An 18071-nucleotide genomic window follows, 5' to 3' on the forward strand; every position below is an offset into this window, starting at 1 on the left:
CGGATGAACTCCGATCGACCCCGCAGAGCAGTCCGAATCGCCTCATCTACAAAGCTATAACCACGCCTCGTCAACTCGTTCTCTCCAGCGCAAGCACAAACAAAGAACATCCTCATCATGTCCGCATATCCTCCCTTACCGCGCGACCAGACCCTGGCCTCCCTTCCCCCAGAACACCCCACCGATGCCCTCTCCCAAATAACAAACCACCTCTCAACAACCACCAAACCCCGCCGCCTCGTCGTCCTCGACGACGACCCAACAGGCACCCAAACCTGCCACGACATCTCCGTCCTAACAGTCTGGGACATCCCCACGCTAACAGTAGAATTCCTCACCTCCTCAGCAGGCTTCTTCATCCTCACGAACTCGCGCGCTCTACCGCCTTCCGAAGCCGAGTCACTCATCCGCGAGATCTGCCAGAATGTGCTGAGCGCTGCGCGCGCAACGGGCCTCAGCAATGATAGCCTGGACATTGTTCTCAGGGGCGATAGTACCTTGCGCGGGCACTTTCCCTTGGAAGTCGACGTTGCGCAGTCGGTTTTTTTCTCCAATGGCTTTGACCCTGAGAACGCCCCGCAGCCAACCTGGGTTCTAGCCCCGTTCTTCTTCCAGGGCGGTCGGTATACCATCGACGACGTGCACTATGTTCTCGAAGGCGAGAACCTAGTGCCAGCGGGCGAGACACAGTTCGCGCGTGACGCGACGTTTGGGTATAAGAGCTCCAGTCTACGCGATTATGTACTGGAGAAAGCGCCCCGGCGGTTCAGCGCAGACCAGATTCATTCTGTATCGCTAGATGACATCCGGCGCGGTGGGCCTGAGGGTGTACGAGATAAATTGTTGAGCTTTGCGAGCGGAGGCGTGGTTATTGCGAATGCGGCGGCCGAGTCGGATATGCATGTTTTTGTTATGGGGTTGTTGCTTGGTTTGTACTGCATTCTCTTATCTTCCCTCCAGGTTGAGCTTTCAGTTATGTATGCGTGTACTAACAGCGATATGACCGATGAAGCTGAAGCCCAAGGCGCCCGGTACATCTACCGCACCGGCGCAGCATTCGTCTCAACACGCCTAGGCATCCCGTACAAAACCCCCATCACGGCCGCCGAACTTTCCCTCCCTCAACACCGAGAAACAGGGGGCTTGATTCTCGCGGGCTCGTACGTCCCCAAGACAACAGCGCAGCTAAAGATCCTCACGAAGAAGCGCGGCGACCAGCTAGACGTGATTGAAATGCGCGTTGAAGACCTGATCGCCTCGCCGGAGAGCGCGACGGATTTGATCAAGAACGTCGTGAAAGAGACTGAAGAGAATTTGAGATCTGGACGGGATACACTTGTCATGACGAGTCGGGCGCTCATCACTGGTCACGATGAGCTTTCATCCTTGGCTATCGGGTCGAGGGTCGCGGAGGCCCTGGTTAGGGTTTTGGAGGGAGTTGAGGTGAGGCCGAGGTATATCATTGCGAAGGTATAGTTCTATCTGTCTATTTCATCTATGTCTGTCTGCCAAGTATTAGCTTTGCTGACGAGCGGTGCTCCAGGGCGGAATTACATCCTCCGATGCGGCGACGAAGGGTCTAAAGATGAAACGGGCTCTGATTGTCGGCCAGGCAGCAGCCGGCGTGCCACTTTGGCGTTGCGATGAGCCGACTTCGAGACATCGCGGTGTGCCTTTTGTTGTCTTTCCGGGGAATGTAGGTGGTGAATCGACGCTGTGTGACTTGGTTGCGGCGTGGAGCTGAACGGGGTCTTGAATTTATTGTACATAACCTGGACGGTGATTGTTTGCTTGTATGCTTGGATTGTAGGTCATGCAATCTGGCAACGAGAAAACGTAGATCATAAACTTGGGACTGCACTGCAAATACATAGAAGTTTGGTAAACTACTTCGGCATTTTTTTGGAGTCATTGAGTACAGTAGCCCGTAGGCCACGGTAATATCTTCCTTCATTGAACTACTTGAACCTAACTGCGAGGCGCAAACACCTGGAAGACCAGGCCTGAGAACGAAAGACAACAAGCAAGTACGTACAGCGGGAAATAGCCTGCCAGAGTAGAGCCCAATTTGACGCCCCTCTAAATATGCAATCAATATGCCGTAAAGAAAGTGAACTTCAACCTCTCAAGAGCGAGTCTCTTAATCTAATAGAGGAGCCTTGTCATGACCGTAGTCAACTTGACGTATTGAAACAGAACGAAAAAAAGATCTCGCAGCTGGTAGTCCAGAAGAGAATGGGGATGATACACCAACCTTGTATAACTTCTGACACCAGGCGAGTCACTACTAGGTCACTGTGTTCCTTGTAGTCAGAGTTAGCGTAGACTGGTTTGTCATTGTGTTTCACCCTAAGATTAGGATGTGGATTTGGCGCCGCAAGAGTTCCTCACGACTTCATGGGGACCTGCCCCGACGTGCTTGTTTGTTTGCTTCCTAGGATAGTCCGCTTCAAGTGGACACATATATTCATTCAGGCGGGGGTTGCAGCTGTGGCGTATCCGTCGGGGACTTGTCGCTTCGGTGGGGGGTTCGAAGAGTCCTAAGAACGAAGTTGATATTAGTTATAACTAGAAGTTAGATCGGGAGCAGTATGCTCCAGGCGGCAGCTTGGATTTAGTAGAATAAGCCTGCGCGGTGGAAGTCCACGACAAGTACTGACTATGCTGTATACACTTACCTCCAGAGTATCGAAGCTTCGTTTCTGCCCGCCAGCCGGTGCCTTCTTGACAACCTTCTTCTTCGGCCGAGTGGGCCGAGTCTCGCCTTCTTGGAAAAGATCTTCCGGCAAATCGTAACTGTTGAAACATCCTTAGTAGGGAAACTTCGGTGAGGAAGAGAGGACTCACTTGCGAACATGGGTAATGGACAGGTCGTTGACACCAGGCTGATATCCAGGCCACGATGTACACATAGATTTGAAGAATTGAGCATCAGATGAAATATCCAATGACCGAGAAGCGCCTGTGGAAAGTCAGTCGGTTCATCGAAGGAAAGCGTCTCACATACCTGGTTCGACCGGCTTCAGCTCCATCCCGATGTAGTAAGTTGTTGTGTAGATGGTTGAACTGTTATCAGGCGCTGTGTTATCCGTCGTGGCAGGTACTTCAGTCTCTTCTCTTCCGCGTTGAGCCGCAGCCTGATGAGCAGCATCTTTGGTTTCGTCGGTTGTCTCTGTTTTGATACCTTTGTCTTGGAACTTGAGAGAACCATTCTTGACCTGATCGGCTTCTTCCTCGCTGCTGACCGAGTGGGTCCTTTCGAAGCCCTTGGGGAAAGGGTGAGCCACTGCGATTGTGGACTTGCGGTCCAAAGCTCCGACCAAGTGCCTGACCTTGGACTCGACAAGACCGGACCAGACCGATTCAGCTTCTTTCGTTCTGCTGGATGCAGTGACACCGAGATAATATTTGTAGTCCTGCGTGAAGAATGAGTGCCGTGTGAACAGGTCATTCCACGTGGCCTGCTTAGCCCAAATCTTGTCCACTATGTCACCGCCACGCTGAAGCTCCCGTAGAATTACGGCCTTAGTGGACATCGAGATGTTGTGCGTCGCGCACATCGACGGGTAGGCAGGTGTGATAATGGGCATAAGGTGGAACCGATCGCCGTGATAGATCTTTCTTATGTGAGCGGAATTCTAAAAAGTGCGGTCGTACAAATTCTTACCTTCGGGTTCCAGACTTTCATCTGCAAAGGCCCGTCCTCAATCGCCTTGAGTAGCACCGGTTGGGGCCAAGCCCATTTGTTCATGATGCGAAAGAATTTGCCAACAATTACTGAGCCAGTAGCTTGAGGGTACAGCTGACATACTCTTGCTACCAACATGGCCCAAGCAACACCACCCGGGAAACCGACGATATTAGAGTAGATAGCTCGCCCTAAGTTTCATATCATTAGTCATAGAGTTGAGGGGTACGTTCGAATTTGCGCTTACGTTGGGCCCACAACTTGATTGCGCGCAAAGCAAGGCGAAATGTCTTTTGTTGAGGTACTAATTCCAATATCTCATCTGTGACACGAGTTCCATTGAGCGACCGAACCTCCTTTTCGTCAAGACCCCTGAGGTAGTCATTATTCTTCAAATCGAGGTTGAGAGGGATCGACGGTACGATCAGACGGGCGAAAATCAAATCGATACTGATCCCGGACAGTTCAAGCTTGATCAAAGGAACGAATGCATCAGGGACTGGCGTCATTTTCTCGATCGCTCCTTGAGGAGCCATACTCTCGAGAAGGGGAGGGAAGTCGGCGAAGAAATCATCGATCACAACGTGCTTGGGTCCGAGGACGAGAGTATCAATATCCGATCCTGAAGAAGAGATGTACAGTCAGAATATCGCAGTGTAATCCATCAAGCCTCAGAACCTACCAGGCCCATAGACTCCCAGGCGATAACTTCCATAAGTGAAGATCTTTCCTCCTGCTGCCTCGACTGCAGCCTGGGACAGGCCCTTTTTGCGACTGACAATTTTAACAAATTCGGTTGTGACACGCTGCAAGAGTTGGAGTACTTGTTTCCTATGAGAACGACAAGTCAGAAACTAGATTGGGCGAATCCTCCGGGATATTCATACCTTCGTTCGGTCTCTTGCGGGCTCTCGAAGTTGTTCTGAAGCTTCAACTCTGCGATCAAATCGTCGTTTGCGGATAGCTCTTGTGCGGTTGGTAGTACAGTCGAGATGGGGGGAGTTACGCCCCATTGCCGTGTAGGGGTCGGTGTTGCTGCCATTGCGACTGATGCTGTGATCTTCGGTAGATGGAAATGCGGAGATCGGAGGAATTACGATCGTACAAGATAGTGAGCGCGCAGGTCAAGATGGAGGAAATGAAGAAGAAAGGAAATGAGTAGTACAGAGAGAAATGATATCAGAAACGAAGACGGAAAAGAAATGAAAAGAAAGGAGGGTATTAAGTGAATTGGTCGATGAAGGCAGCGCAGCGCGTCAGTGATCAAACGCCGCCGAAATGCTTGAATAGATGGCCCGTCGGATCGCTGCTGACTCAGTCTTATCACATGACCCGTCTCCATAAGGGGACTCTCCCAGAGCTTCCACTGAGTTGCACAAGCAATGAGCAGATGATTTAGCTACTTCATTTCTCATTCACAGGCTACTTGAAGAATAGACTCCATTGACTCTGATCTGACTGACCCCGGGCCTGGTTTCATGTCCGTACACGTTCGACCGAGCTCACCGTATAGGAAGTGCCGATTTCTCCCCACTGTTTTTTCGGAAGAACCCTGACAACTGTTCATCAAGCCATTTCACATCGCCTTTGCTGTCTCCGGGGCCTCCTGCCCAATCTATGATTCTGCGTCAGACCTCTGTCATTATTCCATGACCAAGGAAGTACTTACGGCCCCAGATGGAGGGGAAGATCCGAAGAGTGCCAATATTTGGGCTCATGCACTTGACCTCATATTCTGAATCCTCAGGTCTACACAGGTGTCAGCATATATTTATCTCGCCGGAGCGGACGACACGACTCACGGGAAGTATAGATCTGTCTTCGCAGGTAGCACCAATGTCTTGGCTTTAATTGCGGCCATGGCCTTCTCAAAGTCGCCATTGTATGGCTCTTGCTTGCTGATATCGCCGTTTTGCCAGGTCTGTGCCATGGCTAGAAGGTTGCCTGGGTCTGAACGAGAGCACTTGAGCAAGCTGCTGAGCACTATTCAAGGTGAACTCGACATACCTTTCGACAAAGCCCACGCCTCCCAGAAATTCCGCATAAAGTCCTCAAGATCTTTGTAGCCCATTGCGCTTTCATACAGCTTTTCTCGATAGAATGCTTGAGAGAAGCCCCTGTTATATCCGAGAATTAGCAGTGTCAACCCAGCAAGGACGACGAGTCTCACCAGCCAGCATAGCCTCTGCCAAATGCTTTCAGGCCAACTTCTTTCTCAGCATCGCTCCATTTTCTCAAAGTCTGGCCAGCTGCAAGAACACCGCCTCGGCCAGACCCGGCCGACTGGATACCCTTCGGCGCCAGTAAGGCACTCTTGATGCCCTCGATAAACACCTGATTGTGCAGAGACGTCTTCGCCGCACCGCAAAAGGGCACAGCAAGATCCATAAAGTCCGGGTACTGGGTGGCCCATTGATAAGTCTGCGCCCCGCCCATGGACCACCCAACCACAGCACGCAGATGTGTTATTCCAAAGTGCTCGGTAACGAACTTATACTGGGCACGGACATTGTCGTAAAAGGAAACTTCTGGCCACTCGCCCTCAAATGGGTAATTGGAGGGTGAGGTCGACTGACCGTTTCCGAACAGCGCGGGGACGATGATGAAGTACTCCTTAGGGTTGAGGGTCTTGCCTTCGCCGATGAGCCAGAGGTTATCGGTAATAGCTATGGTACTTGGCATTAGCATATCATTGCTCTCTTTGTCTTCCCTCGTAGTGCGGTATTTACCACCAGAGAACCAGGTGGGATAGACGATGGCAGGTGATTTCGGATCACCAAACGTCTTATACGCTAAATGCGCATCAATGAGCTTCGCGCCACTCTGGAGCTCCCAGTCTCCGAGCTTGAAGGTCTCATAATCCTGCTGTGCCATTGCTGCTGGTCTTCGCCCGACTTCAGTCTGCAATGCTGAATGCCCTCAGTACTCTCCTTTCCTATTTATACTGCGGGTCCTTGGCTCAGAACTGAATTGGTTGATTTCAAATCAAGAGATCCGAACGCTCTGTATATTGTAGCTGCTTCACTGTTGTTGCTTAGCTAGCATCGAAGCTAAATAGGACGTAGTGGATATGCTTCAGCGCTCACCACGGAATGTCTCCGACAGCGAAGGTTGGATGCCGATGGATGGGAAACGCTGTCTGTAGAAGCCTGAGGTGGAGTTGAGGAATTATGATGAGGAGTTCTCAACTGCAACTGTCACAAGACCTTATGTCACGGGACAAGTAGATCGATGCTGAGCTGCATAGTAGGTATAGATACGAAGGATCAATTGACTCTTGATCCCTTCTAGGAAATGGATGGCTGAGAAGCTTCGTTTCAGCGAAAATGAAGAAAGTAAGCACTATTTTTGTCCAGTTATTCTCCCCAGTCAATGCTACTAAAACGTTCTATACCGTCGAGAAACGGAAGCTGCCCCTCAACCTGATTGATTTCAAGTGTATCTGACTATCTTATCAGGCGTAAATATCCTTCAACTGCAATACATGCAGCTCTTACAGTTCGCAATTGATCTAAGGCGCATGCGTTTGCTAGTCAATTGCTATCTTGTGTCGGGTATGGAGCCTAGATAGCAATCACTGCGTCAGTGTGCTCTGGAATCTTGGTAATGTCCGCCATCCGTGCTCGACTTGCGGGGTCGTCTCGGGGAAGAAGCAGTCGACTCGGGCCGGGGTTTCGGTAGTGAAGGTTTATTGCCACCAAGAAAAGTAGCTCGTGATACCACGGGCCGTGGCAAATATCAGGGCGCATTGCCACGTTATCCGTGGAATTAAACGAGACATCCCTTTTGACCTGCGCGCTTCGCGTCTTCTTCTTACGATGTATTGCGACAAACATTGCCAATATGTCCAGTCTCGTTTTTGGTCCTAGAGTGTCGCGCGCTTTGCCCAGGATTCCCTCTAAAAGACCGTGAGTGTTCTCATGTCAATGCTAAAGAAGCGTTGATAGCGCAAGTTGGTTAAGGTAATCGATGAAGCGCTAACGGCATCACAGCTCTTTTCCATATTTGAATCGTATATCGCAGGTTCAGACACCTCTATCATTTGGAGCATACCGTCAGGAATCCACAATGAACAACACAACGTCCGCGCACTTCAAAACTGGGGACGACTTTGACAAGGTCCAGGCTTCCCGACCGGACTTCGAGCGCAATGCGGAAGTCAAGTTCTCAAAGCCTCCGAAGCCGGACTGGAAAGAAGGAGATGGTGGTAATGACGGCGGCGAGAGCCTGAGCAAGAACCACATTGAGATTGATCCCTATGAGGAGGGCCGACCTGTTTCAAACAATTATAAGCTTTTGATCTCAGGGGTTGTCCCTAGACCGATCGCTCTTATCAGCACAAAGTCGAGAGATGGGAAGACAGCAAATCTAGCGCCGTTCAGTTACTCCCAAGTCATCAACCACGATCCTCCCCTCTTTACGGTGGGGTTTGTTGGATCGCTGGAAAAGGCGAAAGACAGTCTCAAGAACCTCATCGAGACGGAAGAATGCGTGATCAATATCATTTCAGAGCACTTTGTTGAAGCTGCCAATGCGACTGCAGTGAATGCTCCATATGGAGTATCAGAATGGGTCATCTCGGGTTTGCACCAAGCGCCTAGCTCTGTTGTTCAAGCTGCTCGCGTGAAGGAGTCCATGTTGTCGGTGGAAGGCAAGCTTGTTGAAGTCAAAGAATTTGGGAGCAAAGCGACTCCCGGAAAGAAGACGGGGGTTTTGGCGATAATTGAGGGCGTACGATTTTGGGTGAGGGAAGATGCTTATGATAAAGAGACGAGTATTATGGATCTGAAGGTCTTGAAACCGATCAGTCGTCTGGGGGGGGTCGCATATGGGCGGACAACCGAGGCGGTTGAGCTTCCAAGGCCGAAGTTTTGAACCATCATTCGGGTGTCACATCAGTCACTATGAGAATGCGCATGTTGTCTTAAGTCCTAGGCCTTGATTAGAGTGATTTAGATGGTGTAATTGCATCATCGCCAGGCTTGGTGTTCGTTTCATAAAGCACGTTAAAACGGTTAAATAGATGTTAAGGACTGATTCAGGCGGAAGGATTTTGGGGGTGCCGTCATCACTTCATCAGAACAACCCCCCCCTCCCCCGGGCCCCCTTCCTTGTCCGTGGATATTGCCCTTCGAGAAGGTGTGGAGATGTAAGGAAACTTCAGCGTGTAGATCAAACGGACGGTCAGGTCACAGGTAGGTCGGGCTGCCGGGCTCGCGACTGGGTCCCAAGTGGGTTTCCCCTCGTTACTCCATCCGGTGTGACAAGGGTCTGGCCCGAAACTCTGGAGAACCTTCTGATAGTCAGTTCACATGACCCCTGGCAATCGCGAGTCTAGACTTGGTGGCTTACCGGCTCTGAACGCAATTGATCCGGGAGAGGAGACGGTCTTGCTCCGAGCCTGCTAGGTGCAGCAAATTGTACAGCTCAATCTGCAGGGAAACGGCCCCTCGATGAAGATGTCTGGTCAAGCGAGACCCTAGATTAGCGTTGGTCCCGCCAGGAATGAGCTGCAATGGATCATCCGTTGGCTGTGGTGAGATGTGAAGGAGGATCTTAGCTCAGCTTGAGTCAAAATCTTGCCGTCACATGGTGGCCCTTGATCCATGGTGGAGCTGGCCCTATCCTCTGAATGCTTTGTTTTGTTGTCCTGCTGGGTTTCTGCGTCTCAAAGATGAGATAAGCGGCTGCGATGGATTCGGCTCTTACCTAAAAATGCAGGCATTGTTATCTCATGGAACAGGGGTTTCCAGAAATTTACCGTGCCTTGTGGTGAATCCCCGAGAATGTATGAGAGATCTGTACTCGAAGTATGCGTAGAGAAAAGTACCTAAGTTGAGAAATAGTTGAACACAAAAGTGAAGGCAATCAGCGGTCAGAGATGATAGTCAGTGGAGTGTCCGATCGAACCCCGTTGGTTGAATTGTTAAATTGATAATCTGAATAATTGTTTTTGGGTATAAAAGTAGCAAGGCCCGCGGTGACCGCAGGGTTGTCTCATCTCATTTGGACTCGGCGGGAGGAGCACCAACTTCCCCGGATACGCGGCCTCTTCGCCTTAACTTCTTTCAAATTCCTTCCCAACGCAGGTCCACGAATGACCACGATCCTGTCTCCCGAGAAGCTATTCTTGAGCAGAAAGTGACATTCGAATTGCGGCTGGTATTACCAAGCAGCGACAGTGCGCATCCGACCTTGTTCAACCTTCTTCGCTATCCCCTCCATCGAACCACCGGCCCAGGCTCCGTCTACTGCTCTCCCATCCTGGACCTTCCATTTCCCCTCCATTCATTAATACTCCTGCCCTATTCTCTACCCGCGGCTACACACAGACCACCGCGTGGGCTCAAACCACGCCCATGGACTTTTCGCCTGGACGGGTTCTGCCATCGAGACACTTTCCGCGTTACGTTTTCCTTCGACCGCTGATTCCTTCTGCTGTGTCCTCATAAGCGCATCGCCGCCGAAGCTCGATTGCCAGCGTACCCGATTCCAGATCGCTCAGATGCCCGATGTTCTGTGACCACGGATGACAACTTGCTCGCGATGAGCCCTCCTCCTTCCCGGAAGAACGGCGTCAGTCAAGTTCCCCCTCCGAAGCAGATTCGCTTCGTTTCAACCGACGGGCAACCGCAGACAAAGCGACGACGAGTGAACGCTGCGTAAGTCAGCATACATATTCAAAGTGCTTGTTGCGATGAATGACTCGCTAATTTCTCGGTATTCTGTCTAGATGCCGCACTTGCCGCAAGCGCAAGATACGATGCTCCGGCGAGCAGCCAGGTGAGAGGAAGCGCCAGTGTCTGCTGATACTCATGTTGCGGCAGCTAATCTATTTGGTTTGTCCGTACAGTATGCAAAACATGCGCCGACTTCAACTACGAGTGTCTCGGCTATTCCGAGCCTGCCACTCATGTTCGAACGCAATCTGATGCTGCTTCCCGTACTCCCACCACTCCGTCTCTAGCCAACTCGCATGAACCGACCTCTTCGCGCGTGCCCTCGGAAGCTGAGACTCGGACTCCAACTCCGCCAAAACGCAATAAAGTGTCGTCGGGAGTGGGGGCTTTCGGCAAATCCCCCGAAGCGCCAAAGCCGTTGAAGGTAGAAGGCCATTCACCATCCAAGGATGTGTCCTCTCGGACAGCCAACGAGAATGAGCAGCAAGCGGCAGGCGGGAGTCCAGAAAGCAGTATGTATTGCAGACGAGTTGATTTGTCCACTCCCTAGTCATACTCACTGTTGGTCAGATCGAACTTCCTCAAGCTCCAGCGGCCGTACACATGTTCCCTACTTCAGATATTTTGGGCCGACGGCTATTGTTCCTGGATTTAAGCAAATGGTCGGTTCTGTTTCCTTGCGTGGTTTGATTACCGGCAATTGATGTCATTCACAGGTTGTTCAGGTCCGAGGGTCTCGAAAGAGTAATGCATCATTGTCTTCAGGTTGGTGCTTTCTACTCCACTCTTCCTCTTTTGCATTGAGGGACTGTACTTCTAATATGCCTCTGTTTTCCAATGCTCACCACCAGCTAACTCAAAATCGTTGATTGATAGACTCGGTTTCGTCTCTTCGGAGCCAGAGGTTCCATGATAACGAAGTACATCGTTTTAATATCACATCTGACAGTGCTGACAATCGTGACGCCAACACCATTCCCTTCTATGACCGAGACGATGCCCTACCTGTGAGCAACTTGGTTACTCATCTCTGTGAGCTGTTCTTCGTGCACCTGGGCTGTAGCTTTCCATTCTTGCGCCGAGCCCGCTTTCTTCGCGACTTGAAGGAGAAGAAAATCGATACCATGTTGGTGGATGCAGTGTGTGCTTTGTCTGCTCGATTTTCTCCGCATCCTTTATTGAGCCCCGCTCAAGCACCTCCGATTGTTGCCTCGGAACCCCAGCCGGTCTTGAAAAAGTTCAATCGCGGTCAGCCATTTGCCAATCGAGCAATGAGTGCTTTGGTGGACTCTCTCGCCTTCCCGACCCTCTCCGTTGTTCAAGCGTGCCTATTACTTGCATATGAGGAGTTCGGGTCAAACCATGATAGTGGTCTATGGATGTATCTGGGCATATCCATTCGAATGGCGCAGGATCTTGGCATGCAGAAGCTACAAGGCTTGGACCATAGCTACGGCCGGACCGGTGTAATGCCAAGCGCGGTTATGACAGGACAAGCCTCGAATCTAAGGGAGGATCAGTATGATGAGCCTCAAGGACGCCTTGGGTCGACAAAGGGATCGCAAGAGGTAGAAGACCGACGTGCTTGGGAACGCGAGAGAGTGGACACCTTTTGGAGTATCTTCTTTCTTGACAGGGTTATTTCGTCTGGGACTGGACGGCCTGTGACCCTGCGGGACGAGGATATAGAAATCTGTTTCCCTTTGCAATCGGAATCACAGCTTCTCAATGGCTGGCCAGCACCGTTTCCGCCCCTTATTCGGATCATTCATCTTTATGGAAGAGTCACAGATCTTATCAATGGCATACAGGATGTCAACCATGTGACACCGGATACATTGAAAAGACTAGCTGGAATGGAAAGTGACTTGACAGGTACGAACTTTACCCCGTTCTGGTACTCTCTATAGGACAGGGTAATTGATGATCGCTAGGCATTTATCAACGGCTGTCACCCAAGCTTCACTTCAATGCTGCAAACTTTCAAGCCTATGTGAAGGCCAAAGAGGGAACAAATTTCATTCTCCTTCATTTTGTAAGTCCCCCCTTTCTTTCTATTGCGATGATCAGGGGCTGATGCTGGTAATTCAAAGTGGTTCCACACGGTAATCGTTCTATTGCACCAACCCACTCTCTTGAATTCCTTTGGTGGCACCATCCAACATCTCTACCCTAATAGTAGGGAGCTCTCGATGTCTTCAGCCAAGACGATTGCAGATATTCTGTCTTTCTCGGAGCTCGTGGATGGAAAAAGTTTCATCGGCAATCCCTTCACTAGCCAGCCGATGTATATAGCGGCATGTGCTTTCCTCATGGAAAGCGCGTATTATTCATCTCCTTCATCACGCTCTGTCTCACCCTCAAATCAACCATTGCTCGCCAATCAAACCAGCGGCTTTTATATGCCAAGTGCAGACTCTTCCAATGCGTCGGACCGGAATCCCACCACGAAACATAGCCTTCTTGCCTCTGCCGCCAGAGAAAACTATCAGAGGTGCTATAAAGCTCTAAAAGCCCTTGAGAACTATTGGGAAGGGTCAAAGTATATTCTGACGGTTCTAAATCAGAAGGCAAAGGGAATAGTGGATCCTTTGTTGTATACCGAGGAGGAGATGGATGGCACTGCCGAGACGCCCTCTGTTCGGCCCATTGGCGGGTCGAACTGGCGTCAACCAAGCCTGCCCATTGTTCCCAGCAATGCCATTGAAGGACAAGCATCTGCTACAGACGACCCGTCAGATGAAAGACGATCGCCAAGAATGGATCCGAGTCAAGGTAAGCTGCTTCTCTCAATGCTTGTTCGTATATCCGGAAAGCTAATTGTTCACCGCAGCTATCGGCTGGGCTCTAACTAATGCCACGAACTCTTCGCAGCCGAACCTCAGTCTTCTCTATCAAATGCCTGCTGCTCATGTTGAGCCCGTCTCTGAAGACAAATCATATACCCCTCAATACAGCCATCATTACAATGCACCCGTGCAACCAAGCTTGGGGCAGAGTTCGAGCTCGATGTCCCAAGATCTCGAGAGTACGCACACTTCCAATGTGGCCGAAGAATCGTTGGTATCTCCTGGCCGAGTTACGACCTCGGAGGCAACCCTTCTCCTCGGTCTAAATTCCCAGTACCCCCATCCTGCACAGCGCCCCTCGAATTCGCAATCGACACATAGTCAAAATCTGACGACGTCATCCACATCAAATCTCGATCCCCGAGTGCCGACATATAACTACATTCCCTCAGCTACTTCAGCTACAAGTGATCGCCATACTAGCGGCAGCCATGCTGGGTCAAGGCCTTCCGATTACCACTCTGGCATGAACCCGCAGGCGGGCGACTTTCTAATCGAGAGTCAGGATATCGATATGTCTGCGCTACATAACCAAGATCAACTGCCCTATCCCTTGGGTGGGCTACCATACCTAGAATATCTCCCTCAAGATGTTCTCAACTACTTTCCAACAGAACACCATTTCCCTCTTATGAGCCCCGACGAAGGTGCACATCCGCCCCCCCAATAAACTCTCGCCATCTACAGCACGCATCTTCAGGTTCTACGTGTTACGGTCAGTAATGTCTCTGCTATGTCACCATCATGGAGAAGGGAGCGACGGCGTCCTTGGCTTGTGGGATTTCCAGCTTTGACGAGAATATAGCGCGCGCAGCCAACTGATCTTTACCCTTGAGCTACTATATAATATTCCGGCGTTTCTTACATGAGCGAAACATTTGCCTCTGAGCATTTGATCATTGCGATGTATATATGTTCCGTGTATCTGCGAGTACTAGTCTTGTTTTGCGTGACTTAGTATATCAGCGTTTGTGGCGTTACGGGGGATTAGCTTCCAGTAATGTATCACGCAAAAGCTTTTGAAACTCTAACATATTACCAACAAGCTCCCTATAATGTACCTTACCAGAATAATGAAAAACGCATAGCATTGCAAGTCGTGATACGGAGTACTCAAGACGCTCCATCTGAAACGCGGCCTCAGGCTCACAAGCGTTGCCCGGCACAACAAGGCGGTGAGGATAACCACAAACAAGGCATCAACTGCCATACATCAACACCTTTAGAAAGCGACTCCCACGAGTCAGTGTGCCATATTACTATGGGATTCATCTCTTTTGCTCTTGATATCCTCTCCAGCAAGAGAAGGTTATACTAACAATTTGCTATGCCAAGTTCGTGACTGGTGAGCTTCGCTTCCACATAAATTGCTGCTCGGCTAATTTATATAGTTCTGCACAAGGACACCGAATTCAAATTTCCAACCTCGATTACAAGGAATCGCAATGGACGATGCCATTGAGCCACCTAGTACAAGCTCTAAGTGTGAAGTCACAGAATACAACGTACCCATCACCTCAGACAGAACAGCGATGTCCCCAACGAAGCTCCTGCAGCACAACGAACACGGTAGCCTCGAAGGAAGCATGCAGGTTGCAGGACAAGATAGTGGTTATAACTCGTCTGGATCCTCGGGAAACTACTCTCCAGGCGAAACCCGAAGTGGTGGGGTGGATGAAGGTGTACTGGTTCGCACACGATCCAGGGCATCTAGCCATTCCTCAATCTCCTCGATCCCCGATTCAACCTTGACGAATCTACCGGACGCACGAAAGCCAACGAACTCGCGTAACTCGCAGGACTACATGCTTCAACCTTTTGAACACTCCGGACCGCGGGCTGTTCACACACTCCGACAGCGCGACGTTACGTTTCGAAGACCTAGTTCGGTGCGGGCAATGCAGATGCATACAGAGGATGAAGGGGATGATTACTATCATCTGACGCCACCGAAGCGCCGGGGTAGCGGGCGCACTTCCGATATCTCTATTCGATCTACTGGTTCTTCGCCATTCAAGAGGTCGCCGTTTTATTCACCAACAGGGGCAGCTGCCAAGACGAAGGTCAAGAAAGAATATCCGCTTGTTCTTCTCCATTGCACTTTGCTATCGCCATCACTCCCCGTATCTGGACTGGTAGGACATCCCGACCGTCAGAAGATTTTAAAGGAGATTTTGCCTCCACTATACTGGAAGAGGTGGAAGTTACTCGAGGAAAAAATCGGCTCGGGAGTCCTCCGCGAGCGTGGTGTGCTCATCTCGCACCCTGAGGATATGTATGACCTTCTGGAGGAGCGACTATTGGAGAGTTTGGAATTGCAGCATCCCCGGCTTGATCATGGCCATTTCCTCGGACGGGCTGAAACAGACTCGGATAGGGAAGACCGCCTCGCAAGGGAGGACAGCAGCACAGAAGATGAGGAAGACGAATGTCCTGACTGTGGCGGCCGGTTCGTGCGGCAGAATACGACCCGAAAATGGGAGGTCAGGGTCTTTGCTGCCAATGGACTGATGAGGGCTGGTGCTTGGGCTGCAGCCTGGAAAGAGATGGAGAAGGTTGACGTAGAGGTTGGCTTATGGCTGCCACCTGACGTTCGAGCACTATTGGAGAAACGACTGGCCGAGGACTCGCGTCACAGCATCGAAAACGGCCTCGCCATATCACTGCTGCAGGAACCGGAGAATATACAAGTGGGGCCTCCCGTTCATACTCTCCCACCAAGAAGTCCCTCGAATGCTGTTGATCTGGCTCCCCAGTCTCACGTTACGCCAACGCTCGAGAGACCCCCCTCGCCGCTTCTGCCTAAGGTTACATCTCAAGACGATCACAGGAGGAGTCCATACGCAACCAAGCTGTCGGACGAGATCGATCTACAGACGTTGTTGGTGAACTATATCCGCGTACTTGCCAGTGACCCACGCAATATTGCCATCGTGTTCCTCAGCGTCCTCGTTGCTTTTGTCGCGATCAACTCTAGGCCAGCTGGACCTGCGTCAGATCTACGGCCTTTCCCCAGGTTCACCCCAAAATATCCTACTTTATCTGTGGTTGCACCGCAGGAGCCTGCGACCCAAACGTGGGTGAAGAATTCGATCTCCGCAACTACAACCCCTGCAGTTCCAGATCCCACTGTGGTGCCACCATTTATTGCGTCCCATGGGGCGTCGCTCGGTTTGGAGAGCTCCTCAGACGGCCCAGCGGAGCCCCCTGCAGCTGAACGAGAAAAGGCATCAGCGTGGGAAAGTGATGCTCCTCTTTCCGAGGAATCTGACTTGGTTTACGAGAATGGGAAGGAGGTCTCGCAGGAGCAGCCAACACAAGCTACCAAGTATGAGCCGAAGGGATCCATTCCAAGTGTAGCTGGGAGCTCATCCGCCGAAAGCATTTATATTGCTTCCGAAGAGAAGGAAGAGCCAGCACAGTACATTGAGGATGAGCCAAGTGAGCCTTTGCCAACAGCAAGCGACAACCTATCTGCCGAAAGTGCCGATTTAGATACTGAAGAACAAGAGCAACCAATGCAGTCCGAGGAAACTGAGCTGGAGGGCTCACCACTAACAGAGACCAACAGTCCATCTGTCGAAAACGTCGCCACTGTCTCTGAGGAACAAGAAAAACCAATTCAGTCCAGCGATGACGGACCAGAGGAACCTTTGCCGACTCTATTCGGGGCCCCGTCTGCTAACAGCAATGACGTTGTGTTCAGGGAAGAGTCTCTAGAGGTTCAGGAACGTCCAACCCCACCTAGCGCAAATGAGTCGCAGGAGCTACCGCCGGTAGGGACAGAAGCGCTATCTGGAAAAGATGCCGCAGTTACTTCTAAAGGTGACGAGCACCCATTTCAGCCAAGGGAAGATGAGCTAGAAGAAGAGGTGCATTTGCTAGCTACAGCAGAGACCACATCCCTCAACAGCAATGAGGTTATGCCCGAGGAGGAAAAGCCCCCGAAGATCAGCGAAGCAGCACCCCTGGAACAATCTCTGAGCACAGCAATTCCTTTGGAAGACATCGACGGCGAACAGGCTTTGTTGGTTGATGCCCAGTTTGACGAGAACGAAGAGGGAATCCAGGCCCAATACCAACAGAACGAACAACATGAACCAAGCGTACTGGACGAACAGAATGACGAGAATAAACTATACGATATGTGACCGAACTACGTAGCCTTTTACGACCGATATGAGAATGTTTTGGAGCTAGCATTTTGAATGTTTGCGGATCTTGCTTGTTAGCCATGTCATTCATTGCTTTTCTTCTGCATTAGCCTCATGGATACTATATACTAGGATAAGCTTGAGTCTCTAATTGGAACATCAGTTTGATATCTGAAGATCTTTGTGGTATCATCGTAGTCAAATTCAAGAGGAGATTCCGTCGATGGCGGCGCAGCACTAAGCAGCGGAAGCGACCTCTCTTCTTCCCTCTCATCCTCCAAGGGTTCATCCTCATCTCTCCCTCGAAGGTTTGTTCCTCGGTAACTCATGCTCGTTGCCTTTTCGCTACTGATAAACTGCGAAAAGGTTCAGACTAAGCCGCCCGAAACCTCATCCTGCTGCCACAAAAGCCACAAACCTTCGGTTGAGCCTTCGTACCACGAACCGCGTCGGCAAGAAAGATAACGCAGCGAGGACGGACCACCACGAAGTGCTGTCATCTGCCATTGCCTCTGTAACCGTTACTGGAGCTGAGACGATCACGCCCGATGCCATCAAAAATGCCATCGACGGCTCTGGTTGGTTTCGCGGTACCGGAGATTCGAAGCTATCCACCAAGGCCCAACTCCAAGAAACGGGCTGAAATGGGTGTCCGTTCACGCGACCTGAAAGATGTCGACACTGCACACGAGGAGTAAGA

At 50.8% G+C, this 18071-nt stretch overlaps 6 protein-coding genes across 6 annotated transcripts; 4 read left to right on the forward strand and 2 right to left on the reverse strand.

Moving 5' to 3' along the window:
* Nucleotides 1–2: 2 nt before the first annotated feature.
* Nucleotides 3–1882, forward strand: BDV17DRAFT_249246 (uncharacterized protein). The gene is made up of 3 exons (XM_073756191.1): nucleotides 3–928; nucleotides 1013–1470; nucleotides 1544–1882. The coding sequence occupies exons 1-3, from the start codon at nucleotides 118–120 to the stop codon at nucleotides 1742–1744; spliced, it is 1470 nt and encodes a 489-aa protein (XP_073621267.1). The 5' UTR covers nucleotides 3–117; the 3' UTR covers nucleotides 1745–1882.
* Nucleotides 1883–1916: 34 nt separating this feature from the next.
* On the reverse strand, nucleotides 1917–4930 carry BDV17DRAFT_249249 (polynucleotide adenylyltransferase). The gene is made up of 8 exons (XM_073756192.1): nucleotides 4576–4930; nucleotides 4371–4519; nucleotides 3936–4310; nucleotides 3668–3879; nucleotides 3008–3617; nucleotides 2848–2962; nucleotides 2679–2796; nucleotides 1917–2540 (listed from the first exon to the last, which is right to left on the reverse strand). Exons 1-8 carry the CDS (start codon nucleotides 4728–4730, stop codon nucleotides 2472–2474), a joined length of 1803 nt encoding a protein of 600 aa, XP_073621268.1. The 5' UTR covers nucleotides 4731–4930; the 3' UTR covers nucleotides 1917–2471.
* Nucleotides 4931–6854, reverse strand: BDV17DRAFT_249257 (homoserine acetyltransferase family protein). Its single transcript, XM_073756193.1, has 6 exons — nucleotides 6418–6854; nucleotides 5859–6354; nucleotides 5696–5805; nucleotides 5491–5638; nucleotides 5358–5437; nucleotides 4931–5303 (listed from the first exon to the last, which is right to left on the reverse strand). Exons 1-6 carry the CDS (start codon nucleotides 6560–6562, stop codon nucleotides 5191–5193), a joined length of 1092 nt encoding a protein of 363 aa, XP_073621269.1. The 5' UTR covers nucleotides 6563–6854; the 3' UTR covers nucleotides 4931–5190.
* A 607-nt stretch (nucleotides 6855–7461) lies between these two features.
* BDV17DRAFT_249261 (flavin reductase family protein) lies at nucleotides 7462–8760 on the forward strand. The gene has a single exon (XM_073756194.1). The coding sequence runs from the start codon at nucleotides 7757–7759 to the stop codon at nucleotides 8561–8563; it is 807 nt and encodes a 268-aa protein (XP_073621270.1). The 5' UTR covers nucleotides 7462–7756; the 3' UTR covers nucleotides 8564–8760.
* A 1274-nt stretch (nucleotides 8761–10034) lies between these two features.
* BDV17DRAFT_7747 (putative C6 transcription factor) lies at nucleotides 10035–14041 on the forward strand. The gene is made up of 9 exons (XM_073765114.1): nucleotides 10035–10350; nucleotides 10422–10471; nucleotides 10542–10880; nucleotides 10939–11030; nucleotides 11085–11133; nucleotides 11245–12243; nucleotides 12303–12403; nucleotides 12462–13143; nucleotides 13202–14041. The coding sequence occupies exons 1-9, from the start codon at nucleotides 10235–10237 to the stop codon at nucleotides 13885–13887; spliced, it is 3114 nt and encodes a 1037-aa protein (XP_073621271.1). The 5' UTR covers nucleotides 10035–10234; the 3' UTR covers nucleotides 13888–14041.
* A 405-nt stretch (nucleotides 14042–14446) lies between these two features.
* On the forward strand, nucleotides 14447–17451 carry BDV17DRAFT_249268 (uncharacterized protein). The gene is made up of 2 exons (XM_073756195.1): nucleotides 14447–14551; nucleotides 14609–17451. The coding sequence occupies exon 2, from the start codon at nucleotides 14663–14665 to the stop codon at nucleotides 17366–17368; it is 2706 nt and encodes a 901-aa protein (XP_073621272.1). The 5' UTR covers nucleotides 14447–14551; nucleotides 14609–14662; the 3' UTR covers nucleotides 17369–17451.
* The last annotated feature ends 620 nt before the right edge of the window (nucleotides 17452–18071 follow it).

Source organism: Aspergillus undulatus, assembly GCF_047715775.1.
Source record: "Aspergillus undulatus strain CBS 261.88 unplaced genomic scaffold BDV17scaffold_1, whole genome shotgun sequence".
Taxonomy (NCBI): Eukaryota; Fungi; Ascomycota; class Eurotiomycetes; order Eurotiales; family Aspergillaceae; genus Aspergillus; species Aspergillus undulatus.

Bases quoted from the DNA above. Each gene is read 5' to 3' on its own strand.
- BDV17DRAFT_249246 (XM_073756191.1), top strand. From the start codon at position 118: ATGTCCGCATATCCTCCCTTACCGCGCGACCAGACCCTGGCCTCCCTT. The intron at 929-1,012 runs GTTTGTACTGCA...TGACCGATGAAG, and splicing joins TGTTATGGGGTTGTTGCTTG to CTGAAGCCCAAGGCGCCCGG. The intron at 1,471-1,543 runs GTATAGTTCTAT...GCGGTGCTCCAG, and splicing joins CGAGGTATATCATTGCGAAG to GGCGGAATTACATCCTCCGA.
- BDV17DRAFT_249249 (XM_073756192.1), bottom strand. From the start codon at position 4,730: ATGGCAGCAACACCGACCCCTACACGGCAATGGGGCGTAACTCCCCCC. The intron at 4,311-4,370 runs GTAGGTTCTGAG...TCTCTTCTTCAG, and splicing joins CCTGGGAGTCTATGGGCCTG to GATCGGATATTGATACTCTC. The intron at 3,880-3,935 runs GTAAGCGCAAAT...TATGAAACTTAG, and splicing joins AATCAAGTTGTGGGCCCAAC to GGCGAGCTATCTACTCTAAT.
- BDV17DRAFT_249257 (XM_073756193.1), bottom strand. From the start codon at position 6,562: ATGGCACAGCAGGATTATGAGACCTTCAAGCTCGGAGACTGGGAGCTC. The intron at 6,355-6,417 runs GTAAATACCGCA...CAAGTACCATAG, and splicing joins TCCCACCTGGTTCTCTGGTG to CTATTACCGATAACCTCTGG. The intron at 5,304-5,357 runs GTAAGTACTTCC...GCAGAATCATAG, and splicing joins CTTCCCCTCCATCTGGGGCC to ATTGGGCAGGAGGCCCCGGA.
- BDV17DRAFT_249261 (XM_073756194.1), top strand. From the start codon at position 7,757: ATGAACAACACAACGTCCGCGCACTTCAAAACTGGGGACGACTTTGAC.
- BDV17DRAFT_7747 (XM_073765114.1), top strand. From the start codon at position 10,235: ATGAGCCCTCCTCCTTCCCGGAAGAACGGCGTCAGTCAAGTTCCCCCT. The intron at 10,881-10,938 runs GTATGTATTGCA...ACTGTTGGTCAG, and splicing joins AGGCGGGAGTCCAGAAAGCA to ATCGAACTTCCTCAAGCTCC. The intron at 12,404-12,461 runs GTAAGTCCCCCC...GGTAATTCAAAG, and splicing joins ATTTCATTCTCCTTCATTTT to TGGTTCCACACGGTAATCGT.
- BDV17DRAFT_249268 (XM_073756195.1), top strand. From the start codon at position 14,663: ATGGACGATGCCATTGAGCCACCTAGTACAAGCTCTAAGTGTGAAGTC.